The sequence below is a fragment of the Acromyrmex echinatior genome, chromosome 5 (genome assembly GCF_024713525.1).
Source record: "Acromyrmex echinatior isolate Ae372 chromosome 5, ASM2471352v2, whole genome shotgun sequence".
In the NCBI taxonomy this organism is placed as follows: domain Eukaryota; kingdom Metazoa; phylum Arthropoda; class Insecta; order Hymenoptera; family Formicidae; genus Acromyrmex; species Acromyrmex echinatior.
The window spans coordinates 12,850,392-12,863,091 of NC_141856.1; the positions used below are offsets into that span (position 1 = coordinate 12,850,392).

At 33.2% G+C, this 12,700-nt stretch overlaps 1 protein-coding gene across 19 annotated transcripts in view; it reads left to right on the top strand.

Moving 5' to 3' along the window:
• FoxP (forkhead box transcription factor P) overlaps window positions 1-10,483 on the top strand; it is a 308,217-nt gene extending 297,734 nt beyond the window's left edge. For 16 of the 19 annotated variants that reach the window (XM_087406508.1, XM_087406495.1, XM_087406497.1 and 13 more), the window contains 3 exons: window positions 3,140-3,215; window positions 3,596-3,702; window positions 4,250-10,483. In XM_087406508.1, the coding sequence (XP_087262634.1) occupies window positions 3,140-3,215; window positions 3,596-3,702; window positions 4,250-4,499 (433 nt within the window). In that variant the 3' untranslated portion in view covers window positions 4,500-10,483. The remainder of the gene's footprint in view (window positions 1-3,139; window positions 3,216-3,595; window positions 3,703-4,249) is intronic. The other 3 variants (XM_087406496.1, XM_087406500.1, XM_087406506.1) reach the window with 1 other exon arrangement.
• The last annotated feature ends 2,217 nt before the right edge of the window (window positions 10,484-12,700 follow it).

Here is a 12,700-nt window from a genome sequence, read left to right on the forward strand (position 1 = left end):
AAATTTTTATTAATTAAATATCTTTTTTAATTATTTACGATGCTAACAGCTGCAATTATAGATGCGAGAATCAATTCGGATTAGTTAAATTCTATACTAATCAACCACAAATAAAAATATCTTTGTAGCAAAATTTCTTCCATTTCTAAGCTATATCGCAATACAGTTTAAAGTATCAGTAACAGATTACACCAAGGCAGCAGGAAATAGCTCCATGCAGTTTGTCCAATCCCTCTGGAAATAATTTCCGCATCATGCCTGCCTCGAGTATCTTTAAAGTTCCGATTCCTTTAAAAACTGGACAGTAGTATCATCCCATTATTACCTTGCTCGTGCATTTGTTACAAGTGTGCAATTTATTCCAGGTTTTTAGGACGTATAGTCTAAACCATTTAGGCAATTGCATAAGTATAAAACATGTAAAATTATTATTAAAAAATATGATTTTTATTATTAAATTTATTTATTTGATTATAAACACATGTCGTTGGCAAATATAAATAAAATTAAATATAACATTGAGTTTTGTAAAGAAAAAATTTATTATACGATTTAAATTTTACATAGAATCAATGAAATATATTTTTGAATATACTTTGATCATTTTTAATTTATTTTTTATCAAAACATTGAAACAATTATTTATTTTGAGATAAATATAAATAGATAAAATAAATTTTATTTTTTATGTTTAATGTGTTAAATGTGTATTTGAACAGAGATTTTATTTGTATTTTAATTGTATTTTAATTGCCAAAACAGTTAACGTTTAGAATTTAGAAAAAAAGAAAGTTTTTAGTCTAAATAATAAAACATTCTAACAAATTGGTCAAAGAATATCTATAATTACAAAAGATCGATATTTTTTTTCTTCGAAAATATAGAAAAATATAGAAGCTTATATTTTGAAAGACGTGTAAATTTTGCACACTTTTGCAAATAACGTCCAAGGGTTCATAGGACATCCCCGTATACGTCACTAGTATTGTAACCCGAGGCTCTTGCACTCCGTGATAGCTTGAATCCTGCACGGTCCCGCAACACCCCAACAACAGGACGATTGGCCAAAGTTGCCGGATTTCCAATGTGTTTATTAGTTGCTCGCATGGATTACCATGAATCCCTAATATTCGTTTTCTGATTAAGCCCTCTACTAAACTATCCCACCCACTTTGAAGACACTGCTTATAAACGTATGACGCTTAATGTAATGCTATTTGCGTAGCGTCTCGTGTGAAAGTGGTGTGTTTCTGCGGGCAAGCGTTCTTTTGTGTTCAAGTTTTGCTTCCGTTTCTTCCTTTGTTCTGTTTATTCTTTTGTTCCCTCATAATAGTAGAGAATTACTTTTCTCTTCTTTTGATCGTAGAATTGACGTTAATAGACGTTAATGTTTGTCATATTTTACGTTCGTCATTTTTATTATTTGATTTCTACAGTGACGTAGCAGTATAGCATTCTGGCGAAGTTCTGTTTCATCAGTTTTTATTCAATGCAACTTTCTTTGCAATCTGTTGCGATTTTTAACTATAAGTATGCAAAAATATGCGGATGCAAATCTAAAAATTAATTCTTTAACTTTGCAATTTAACTTGTTACATTCGTTTTATAGAAAATCTTATCTTTTCATTTAATAGTTAGTAATAAAATTGTTTAAAGTAAATGTGAAAGAAAAATTTTTAAACAATTGAAATATCAAAATAGGAAGAAAAATATTTAAAATATTAAATATTAATTTTCAGACAAAACATTTCAGTAAATTATATGACTGATGCTAGAAGAAAACTTGGAAATACTTTCTTACAAATTTAAAAAGTTTTAAGTTGAAATGACGAATGCCATTTCAAGGCAAATAAAGTTAAGAATCGCAAAATGAACTTTAGCATCTTACATCATGCTTTCGCAATGAGCGAATGATTTGAGTGAATATGTACGTCAGGGCTACTCGCGCATGTGTAAATTGTGTATACTATGCGTTACAATTATAACCTCGGGTGGAATTCTTCGATCTCCATCGTTGCGACTCGTCTTGTATCACAGGTACCATGTGGACTCAGTATAAAATTTCAGTAATATTTAATGATAAAATTTTCGGAAATTTTTACTTATTAATCTTTAATACTTTTTAAAATTTTATCTACTTTTACTCAATCTCTCTTTTTAACTCTTCTCTCTCTCTCTCTCTATCTCTCTTTCTCTCTTTCTCTATCTCAACTTTCCACTTTTCTATCTCTATCTTCATCTATCCCTTTTCTATTTTTCTCATTATTCAGCGCTCCTTGTTGCTTGATAAACGGTCTCAGGAAATCTTTTTTCTCATCTTTTTCGCATGCATTTAAATCCCTCGTCAAGTTTTCCGACGATGTACGCTAAGACTAAGTATATTTACCATTATTTGACGGTAATCGCAAGAAATACAACGAAAAGCGTCTCTTCGCAAATCGTCGGGAAGAAAAGGGCGATTGTTGTGCAAACAAGTATTTACTAAATGACTTGCGAAGTAACAAAAGTAAATGGTAAGCTCAGGTAACCTGGTGGCCGTTTATAAGTACGTTTGTTTCGAAACTGACATAATATCACATATTAAAAATGAATGGAGAAAAGGAAAAGAACAAATTGATATTTTATTTATAAAGTTTCGAGACGGGAGCGCTTTTTTTTGAATACTCTCTTTGTAATTTTTATCTAATCTCGCTCAATCACCGATGAGACGAGTGCGGTGGACAAAAACGATATGAGGCACTGTAAGTAGGTAAGAGTATCTCGGATACTTTTTCGCTCTTTTTGAATCTCTTTTTAATATTTATATGTATTTTACATTTTTCATATTTATATAATTCTCTTTGTCTCTTTCTCTCTCTCTCTCTCTTTTCTCTTTCACTTTTACACCTCTTTCTCTCGCTTTCTCTATCTTTCTCCTTTTTGTCTTTAATACGTCTACATATCTACCACTCCAATTCACGTAACATACAAACACATGATCATTATACATTCAACTTTTATATACTCCCCCTTCTCTATCAGATCCGTCCCAACATTGACACGATTAAAGAAAACTCATACACATGATTGGTTTCAGGAAATATATGCTCACAGCCAAATTTCGAATACTATTAACATACTTTTTTCTGTCAATATCTAGGGGTGTACCATCAAAGAGCCCAACACTGACGCATAGTCCTACTATGTACGGTGATGCGCTTAATGCCAACCTGCAGGTAACTATTAATAATTAATTAACTAGAATATGAAAACTCTCATAAACTTTTGCAATTTATTGTCTTAGTCGAATGATACGCTATGCATTAAAATAAATCAATGTTGTAACGAGATGAATAATTCAAAGGTATACATATTAATTAAATGACTGAAAGATTCGCTTAGTTTTCGTTTAGAAAGATTTGCTAGCAGTTTACGAGAATCTATTTATATTCTTTGATAAATTATCACTAGCAAATAGAAGCACAATTACGTTAGCTATATAAACAGGAAGCACAATTATTCTTTCTTAAAGTAACTAATGCGTAGTATAATATTTAAGTGAGATTAGCATTTTGGTACTAAATCAGTAATAACTAACCATCTAATGCAATTTGAGTATTTCCAGGCACTCGGGGAGTCTAACATGGGATTTTTGAATCCGATGTGCACGTCAACAGCGACAAGTCCTGATAAGGAACATGTATTACCTCATAATGACTTGATGTAAGTGACATTCACCATTAAGTATGTCATTCGCTCATTCCTCAAGCAATACGTTTTATCAAATATCGATCAGTGTTATTCGAGTTCTGTTGTAATAACTCTTTTCCGGTACAAATCTGCATTTGTGCCCCTATATTTTCGTGAATGTTGTTTCAGCTTATAATAATATTGCCGAAACACGCGCCTAGAATCTTTTATTTATCCGACATCGCGAAATTTGTTTTATTCACGGACATATTTACGGACGGTTTATATACGATCCATTTCGATCGCGCGCATAAAAGCCGTAAAAATACCCTTATCCGCGCGATTCTTCCGCAAAATACAAACTATTCGTTGCAGCTTGACAAACCGCATGAAACCGCGGCAATGAAACAATACCGGAAAAGCGAAATCGTTATTCTCCCGTTAACCGTGTCGCTAAAAAAAATATACCGCTGCGTCTGTCGCGCTCTATGAAATATATATCCCGACACACACCCGGCTTTCGCAAGTTTTCCACTCATAAGCGTACACAACACGTTCGTGCGTGTCGTCGATTCAACAGGTCGCCGCTGGATGAACCGGCCGTGCACATAAAGCAGGAGAGCCAGAGTCCGGAAGGAGGGAAGCACCCGAGATTAATAAAGCGCGAACTACCGGACGGCCCCATGGAGCAAGAGACGGAGGAGGATCAGACGGACGAAAGAGAATACTCTGAGAGCCACGGCCACGACTCCGGCCAGGACGAGGATATAGCGGAGGACCTGTCGATGGCGCCCGACATAATGATCCCGGAGGATCAGGTCGAGGCGTAGTATCGCCCCGTCATAATGAACCGATAAAAAAACGAGATGTATACAGGAGATGTATCCCGTTTGTTCGGCCACGCGAAGAGAGGAGCCCTTCTACGTTGACCAGGGTAGAGTAGAGAACGAACGTAAAAGAGCGGAAGAGAGAACGGGGTGCGAGTAACAGAAGCAGAGATTCTCAAGAGGACGACGAAGGCCCTCCAGGACCACCCACCTCCTCCACCCTCCTCCTTCGTACGAGTTCCCCTTCAACGTATCATATCTGATGCCGCGACGTTCTAAAAGGCGGCTTTAAAATAACGAAAAAGGAGCCAATCGAATTTGTGAAAAAAGGACACTGTCGGTTAAGCGACAACGGTGGCGAGCGGTACCACCGGTCGACGATGTCAACGTGGACATCTGACGCTGATAGCGTCGTAATCTCGGCGATATTCGGGAGCGATCCTTCGATCCATATCCTTACTCAAGCAATTGCGAACAACGATGTATTTTATTTTTCTTTCGATCTTTTTTCTGTTCCGCGGTTATATCTAATAGACACGTATATATAAATATACATATATCTTTCTCTTTCCTCTTCTTTCCTCCCCTCTCCTCTCTCTCTCTCTCTCTCTCTCTCTCTCTCTCTCTCTCTCTCGTGTACATTGAATTAGAAATTAATATAGCGACGATAGGGCACCGTGCAAAGCGCGCCATGCGGTCGGCGCGCCTTACCGGGCGCCCCGGAAACGCGACAGGAAGTACCCTTCACCGGAGGAACCGATGCAGCTTCGCGATTATGCATTTCGTGCTATAGAAACAAAACATGACAATGGCAACTCTAGCAAATTTTTAAACCTTGCGTTGTATCCAAGTGATAGTAATATAATTTTATTGTAAACGATTAAAAAATATATACTTTATATATAATTACATATAAATTAAAAAAAGGCGCGAAGCTGTTCCTATTTTATACGATGCAATACTTTATATTTTGTGTTTCGAAAAAGTCAAATTGTTTTTGTTTCAATCACGAATGTGATCATCTAATAATTTACGTGACTACGAAAATACAATATACAATGCGAAATAAATAACGTGCCATGTTTATCGATGTATTTAATCTTAAATTCGACTTTTTCAAAAACACAATTCTCAAGAAGCGCGGTTCCGCCGGAGAAGCGAATCGATCGGACAGTCCAACGGGATTGAATCTAGGAAATAAATCGATGAAGCCGTGATGGTGGTGATGGTGGTGGTGGTGGGTACGTACGGGAGCGACTGAGTTTAGTCTTTAAGCATTCGCCCAGCGAACGAAGAGCATTGTGTTATTCGTGATTAAGCGGGTCCTCCTACCTTTTAAAGAGGCCTCAGTATCAGACATACACATTCAAAACACACACATACACACACAACAAACAACAAACATAAATACACCATAAACTAAGAATCGCATCCGTGACGAGACCGGATGCGTCCCGGCGTACCCGTCCGCTACACTTGGTAGCACTCTGTATAGTCTAGCGAAGTTGATCGTAAGTAGTTTCGTATTCATTAAATGGTAATTAACGGTCGAAGAAAAAAAAAAAGAAAACGGTCAGGGGGTAGTCGATGTTTGTAAATGAGCGCTACGGTATGCGACACGCGCGCGTGCAACGATCTTTCAAATTACTTTCCGATCGAGCCGGTCGAGGAATCCGCGATGCAGAACGATATTATAGGTGTACGTAGCTCCGCGACACGATCGATGACACTCGAGCGAACGGGGATAAGTGGGAAGATCGCTAACGCGACGTTTTATATTTAACGTACATGTACACCACACGGCAAAACGAAATTCCAGATTTGACGCTAGCATCTTGACGATTTTTTTTTGTATGATATAAATAAATATATATATTTAACTTGATCGTTTTTAAGGTATAGGATAGACTCAGCACCGTGGCGAGATGGTGCTTTTCAAGTTCAATGCATTGAAAGCTAGTATTTCAATTGTCTTGGACAATTAACATAAAAATTTCGAGTTGTTAGGTATTACGCGTTCAAGAAGATTATATTATAGTTATTAGCACTTCCTTCTGTGATACGTGACGAATATATAGTAAGACCACTATATTTAATTATATATATACATATAATTAAGGGACTTATACATATATATCTATACGTTACAAGTCGTTTTTGGTTGCTAAGTCTATTGTATATCAACGTTTCCAATCAATTACTGGCAGTTAATGTATGTCACGCTATTAAATCGAATGTCGAAAACAAATATTGCATAAAACGATGGCAAGATATCACGTTAATGATCTCCCTACTTCTCTAAGCATGAAGTTTATAAATAAATTAAAAAGGTACTATGCATATACACATATATTAATACGTATACGTATCGAAATTGTAAGGAATTAGATGTCGACAGTCCTCTCCATCAAACTTTCCCCCGTCCCCGTCCAATCCTAGTCCTATTATATGCACACCAATCGAGGCCAGTAGTTTCTTCTCAAGTGCGCGGTCTCCAAATCCCGAAACATACAAGTATAGAAAGCGCGCTCACATCGGTACGGCGAGCACTTTAAATTGTACGGAGTCTACCGACACGAATAATTTGATTTTTTCTTTATCAATATTTTTTGGTCTCCATATATATTTAACGAGAAATATTTGTCGAGCTTAGAAGCTAGTTTAATTGCCACAAGGCGCCCGTGTCATTTCTCTGTGCAGTAATTGAAGACGGAAAGCGTAGTTATACTTTATTTATTAGATCGTAACGATCAGATATGTGCAATTTGGAAAATTATTATTTGCAAGGAATTTTTGATGCAAAGTTTTTTTGTGCCACGAAATATTTTGTTTCGAGTTGAAGAGAGTAACTTCGTAGCGTCTCTTGTCGCAAATCTTATAGGATTTTAAAAAAATTAGTTTGGAAGGATCTTCCTCGTTCGTTTGATATCTATCATAGTTGTCCACTTTTATTTATTACAATTATCTTAGTTTCAGTTATAATTTCAGTTAACAATTCTAATTTTATTGACGTTATTGCATATGGCAATAATTGATGTTTCAGTGCACTTATACTATAAGTAGAATGTGAGAGTTTGTGAAGTTTCAAAATGAACCATTTTATGAATAAACGTTATAACGTTAAAACACAGTTTTAAGAATCGTTTTAACGAAAATTTAACGGGTATTGTTTCTCTATGTCGCCTAGATGATATTTTTTTTATTATTATTATTGTTGCGAAAAAAATAACACATCTCGGATCATAATTTGGATCTTACATTAAAAACTCATAAACTTTCACAGTCTAGTTATAACTGCTATAAGATACAAGCAAAAACAAATGTTAAATTTTATTGATGAATAAATATGTTATATTTCGTCTCTATTCGTCAGTTTAAGCACGTGTCTTTTTCTTATTTCGGGAAATTGAACTATAATAACAGGAAAATGTACGAATTAGAGTATTTCAGTAAAAACAATCAAATAAAGTAAGAAGATATAATATTATTAATATGATACATATATTATAAATTTTATATTTGAATTTGAAACTTTCGACAGTCGAATTGACTAGAAGTGCACATGTAGTGTAGTTTGAGTAAATCTTTTCTGTAAGTTGTCTGCAATTTCTATTATCACAATTTTTTATATATACATTGCATATTTATAATATATATGTATATATATATATGTGTATGTATGTATGTATATATATATATATATATATTAGGTGTTGGAATTAATTCGTAGCGTTTTTTAATGAAAGAATGTTATTTATTTCACATGAGCATTAAAAAATACATTAATGAAAGTACTTCCCATCACTTGTAAAACGCTACGAATTAATTCCAACACCTAATATATATATCCATAACTTTATTCGATTATTGCAAGCATTGTTTTATTATTTTCAAAAAACATTAAAGAAATATTTTTTTATTTTTTGCAATTGTAATTACTATTATTATTTGCCGAATATTGACAAAGTAAAACATTGCAGAATTGCATAGCGTTTCAAGTTATAAGTAATTTCAAATCGACACGGCCAAACTTTAATTAACAAGGACATACATATCTGCGTTGTGAGGCTTGACAGATTTGTCGCTGAATAATTTAAAACACGAAATTGATATTTGCATGTACTTGTCCTGAGTGTAAATCTCTGCAAGATTAAGGAATAATTAAATCACACGCGCATAGAAGGAAAGACAAGTGTAAAGAGCGAGAGAGAATGCGAAGTGTGTATGTTTGTATGTCTGTTATTTTTGTGCGAGCATGCCGTAAACGTTTGGCAATCACCTGGTTCACCGATGAAATTTTACGAGGTTCAGTGCCGTTTGGGCTTGCTTTCGCGTATGGTACTATTAATAATCTAAGTCTATATGTATTATGTATAATGTGAATTAAGAAAACTTGACACACACACACACACGCGCACACACACACACACTCACACACATACACACGCATACACATGTATGACATAAAGACTCTCCTGTAAATAATTAAACTCATCGAGGCATTAGGAATTTGCGCATACGTCATTCGCGGACGGATGATTCTGCCGATATCGCGGCCTGTAAGCGCGTATATATACGTGTGCATGTGTGCGCATGGATGTAATTGTGTATGAGAGTGCACGCGTTAATTACCCGTTAACCCCGTAATCCCGTCTGCATTTAATTTCGACTCTTGAAGTCTCTCTCGATGTTCTCGAGAGGATAATTCGACGGAAGACATTTTCTCGTTTTGCCGGGTGAACGTTCGTCACGTCGCGGGGAGGAGCGGGGCCTGACGACCGGATAATTTATAATTGATAATCGGTTAATTGATCAATCAAGCGCCGCGTCGCGTGACGTTTTGGGCGGGCTCGCGAAACGCGTATCTGCTGCTGAATCTTTTGTATTATGACAATGTTACACGTCCCCTCAGATGCTTTATTTTTAATGTTTTTCCTTTTCTTTTTTGTTATGTTTGTTAATGAGGGCAATTTGGATTTATGTACGCGGGCATTGCGATCGATTAGTGCGCATTCGAGCGAAAGATTATTTCATTACTTTGCTTACACGATGTTGCAGAAATTATAGCTTTTAATCGTATCGTCTAGAACTTTGCAAAACGCTCGAAAAATAATTGTCGATAACGAACTCGATAATCAATCACCGATGCATTACCTAGTATTTTATTGCTTCCCTTTGACGAAAGCAACGACGGTTCTGTGCAATCATATCAGATCGAAGTATCCAACATGAACAGTACCAAATCGATGCTGATGTTTGTTTATTTAATAAAAGAATTAAGATAGTCGGTTAAAAATGTTCGTGTTCTGAAGAAAACTACTGTTAATTAAAAAAAAAAAATTTTGTTACATTCTTCATTTTTCACTACGAAGGTGCTAGAGAAATTCAGTATATCACGTTGATAAAATAAAGTGATAATTCATTATATTTTGTGGAATAAATTATTGTTATACATTGATTAATATACGAATATTGCAATTTCGATATATTGTATATATGTGATCAAGATGGACATGTTCATGACAAATTTCATCGCGTTCCATTCAATATTCTCACGAGTGAACACACATCGTAAAAATTCCCATCAAATAAAATATTCCCTCGCAAGCAAATCAAACGTGTTAGAAGGACGTACAAACAAATATGATTTTTAACGTAAAATAATGTATTTATAATCTCTGGCAAAATTGTAGAAGATAATTATCTATATATTTTTCTTCTTTTATATATATATATAATTAAAAGTAATTTGCAAGGAAAGAAACAAGGAGATTGTTATCGCAATTCGAGCTCACGCAAAGAAGTAAATTCTATGAAGGATGACCGTATAATCGATCGAATAGGATACCGCCGGCATAAATTGAAAATTATTGCATTCTCCTACAATGTTTATTGTCTGGATTACTTTGTTAAGTATTTGTATGATAAGTTGCCTTGTAAAAATGTATCGATTTTACTAAGAAATTAAATGTGTTACTGAAAGAAAACCATGCACGATTTCTCTCCAACTGTTCTTATCAACCTCCGGTCTTTACATCGGGAATGGTAATAGACGGAGCGTAATAATAGCCGATTAAGTAGTATAATTGTAAGTACCGATGAATTTATATAATTTTCACCGTACTTTCTTTGGATAAGACTGACATCGTTTGTATAATGCTTGATAATCCCGTTAGACGTATCGAGATTTATATACGTAAATTAATGTATCTAGGAAAATACATATATGTCTAGATTGCAGAAAGCACTTATATCATACTGTAAATAGTGAATTTACGAAATCGCATTTTCTAGTTCGACATAAGCGTTAGTAATAAGATCCTAGCTGATATAGAATTATCTTGAAAGAATATACTTATATAAATATATATATATATAATAAAAAGTCCAACATATATAAAACACGAGATTCTAAGCTCTTTAAAAATTCTGTTTTCAAATTCCCTGTTAATACATTTAATAATGGGATCCTATAACACTTCGTATGTGTTACTTGTTATCATCTTTTGGTATGATTCTATTTTTTTCAGTCTTTATCATTCTTACATAATTATAATATCTGATATTGATCTGTAATTTTCGTGTAACTATCTTTGACTACATCAAAATATTTTTCCTAAATATACATCATGTTTAATGAGAAGAATAATCTAAATTTTCCACGTTCCATGATTAGTATAGTTAGCCTAATTTTGAATTTCATTTGTGTCACATGTAATCACAGTGATATTTAAACTGAATGGAATATCATTAATTGTATTGAATTGAAACGCTGATAGTTATATGCAGCAGTAACATTAAATGAAGAATATGAATGTCGCACATAATATTTAAACTTATACAATTAATGTAATAATTAGTTTAGTTATAATTAATTCAATGCAGTAAGCGGATGTTGTAAAAAAGCTGTTGTAATATAATCTAATTATCAATTATACAGTTACGTTGAAAAACGAATAATGAAAAATTTGGCAAGAAAAAGATAAATAAAAATTTAATCCACAGTTGAAGTATTTTCATCCATATCTAATAATATATTATTATAATATATTATAATTATAAATTTAAAAAAAAATTTAATTGCAAACAATATATAGCGAGTTTTTCGTAAGACTTAAAAATTTTCGGTTTCATTTCTATTAAAATGTAATAGTGATGTTATGTTTTAATTAGACTAGACAGTATTAATTTTATAATATTAGACAAGGAATTTCTTCAGATCGTAAATGTGATCACACAACAAATATGAAATAAAACCTTTAACGGTCAAGCTGAATCATTTCGGTGCGCAGTTTAAAAGACTACATATGTAGTATATCAAAATTGACGAATAATTTTAACATTTAAAACCAGTTTAACCGTTAAAAGCTTTATTCCATACTTGTTATTAATTTTATAACTTACAATTATTTTAATATTTTGTCATATATATTATACGATTAATAATGTTTCTTCTGTTTCTGTATAATTGTTTTTCAAATTATTTATTTGTTCTTGGATCATTGCTTCCTCTTTTTGGCAAAATTTCGGTAATGATTTGCATAATATTTATTTATTATTGCTAAAATATTCTGTTTTATTTATTAAAATCATTTACATAAATCTAAATTGTTAATATAACGTATTTATTACAAAATACGTTAATATTATATTTACAAATCAAATCAAATGGAATATTTCATAAAAATAATTATAGATTGTAAAAATTATTATATATTTATAATTATAGAATCGTAGTTAACATTAAGAGTTCATCAAAAGCTGAATATATATTGTAATACATAAGTAATTTCCAAGTTTTAAGCAAGCTAAATCCAATTATTGCTGATATTAGAAAAGCCGATTCGTCTAATTTTTGAAAGAATAATAGTGCTTTATCACATACAATATGTCGCAGTAAGCGATTGTCAAACTTTCCACAGGCAGAGCAACAATGATATTATAGCTCCTGTGTGTGTACGTGTATGTTCACTTACCACTATTATCTTAGATTATGACGTTAGAAGCGAAAAAACATACAATAAAAATTTGCAAATTATATTTGAATAAAAATCTTTTTTCAGTGAAACAACATTTACAATTAATATAGAATAGAACTTATAAAATATACCAAAAAATATTATAAAAAAATTTTTGTTTCGGGAAGAAATTAAATTATGTGTATATATATTTCTATATTATACTTCTAATTATACTTCTACTGT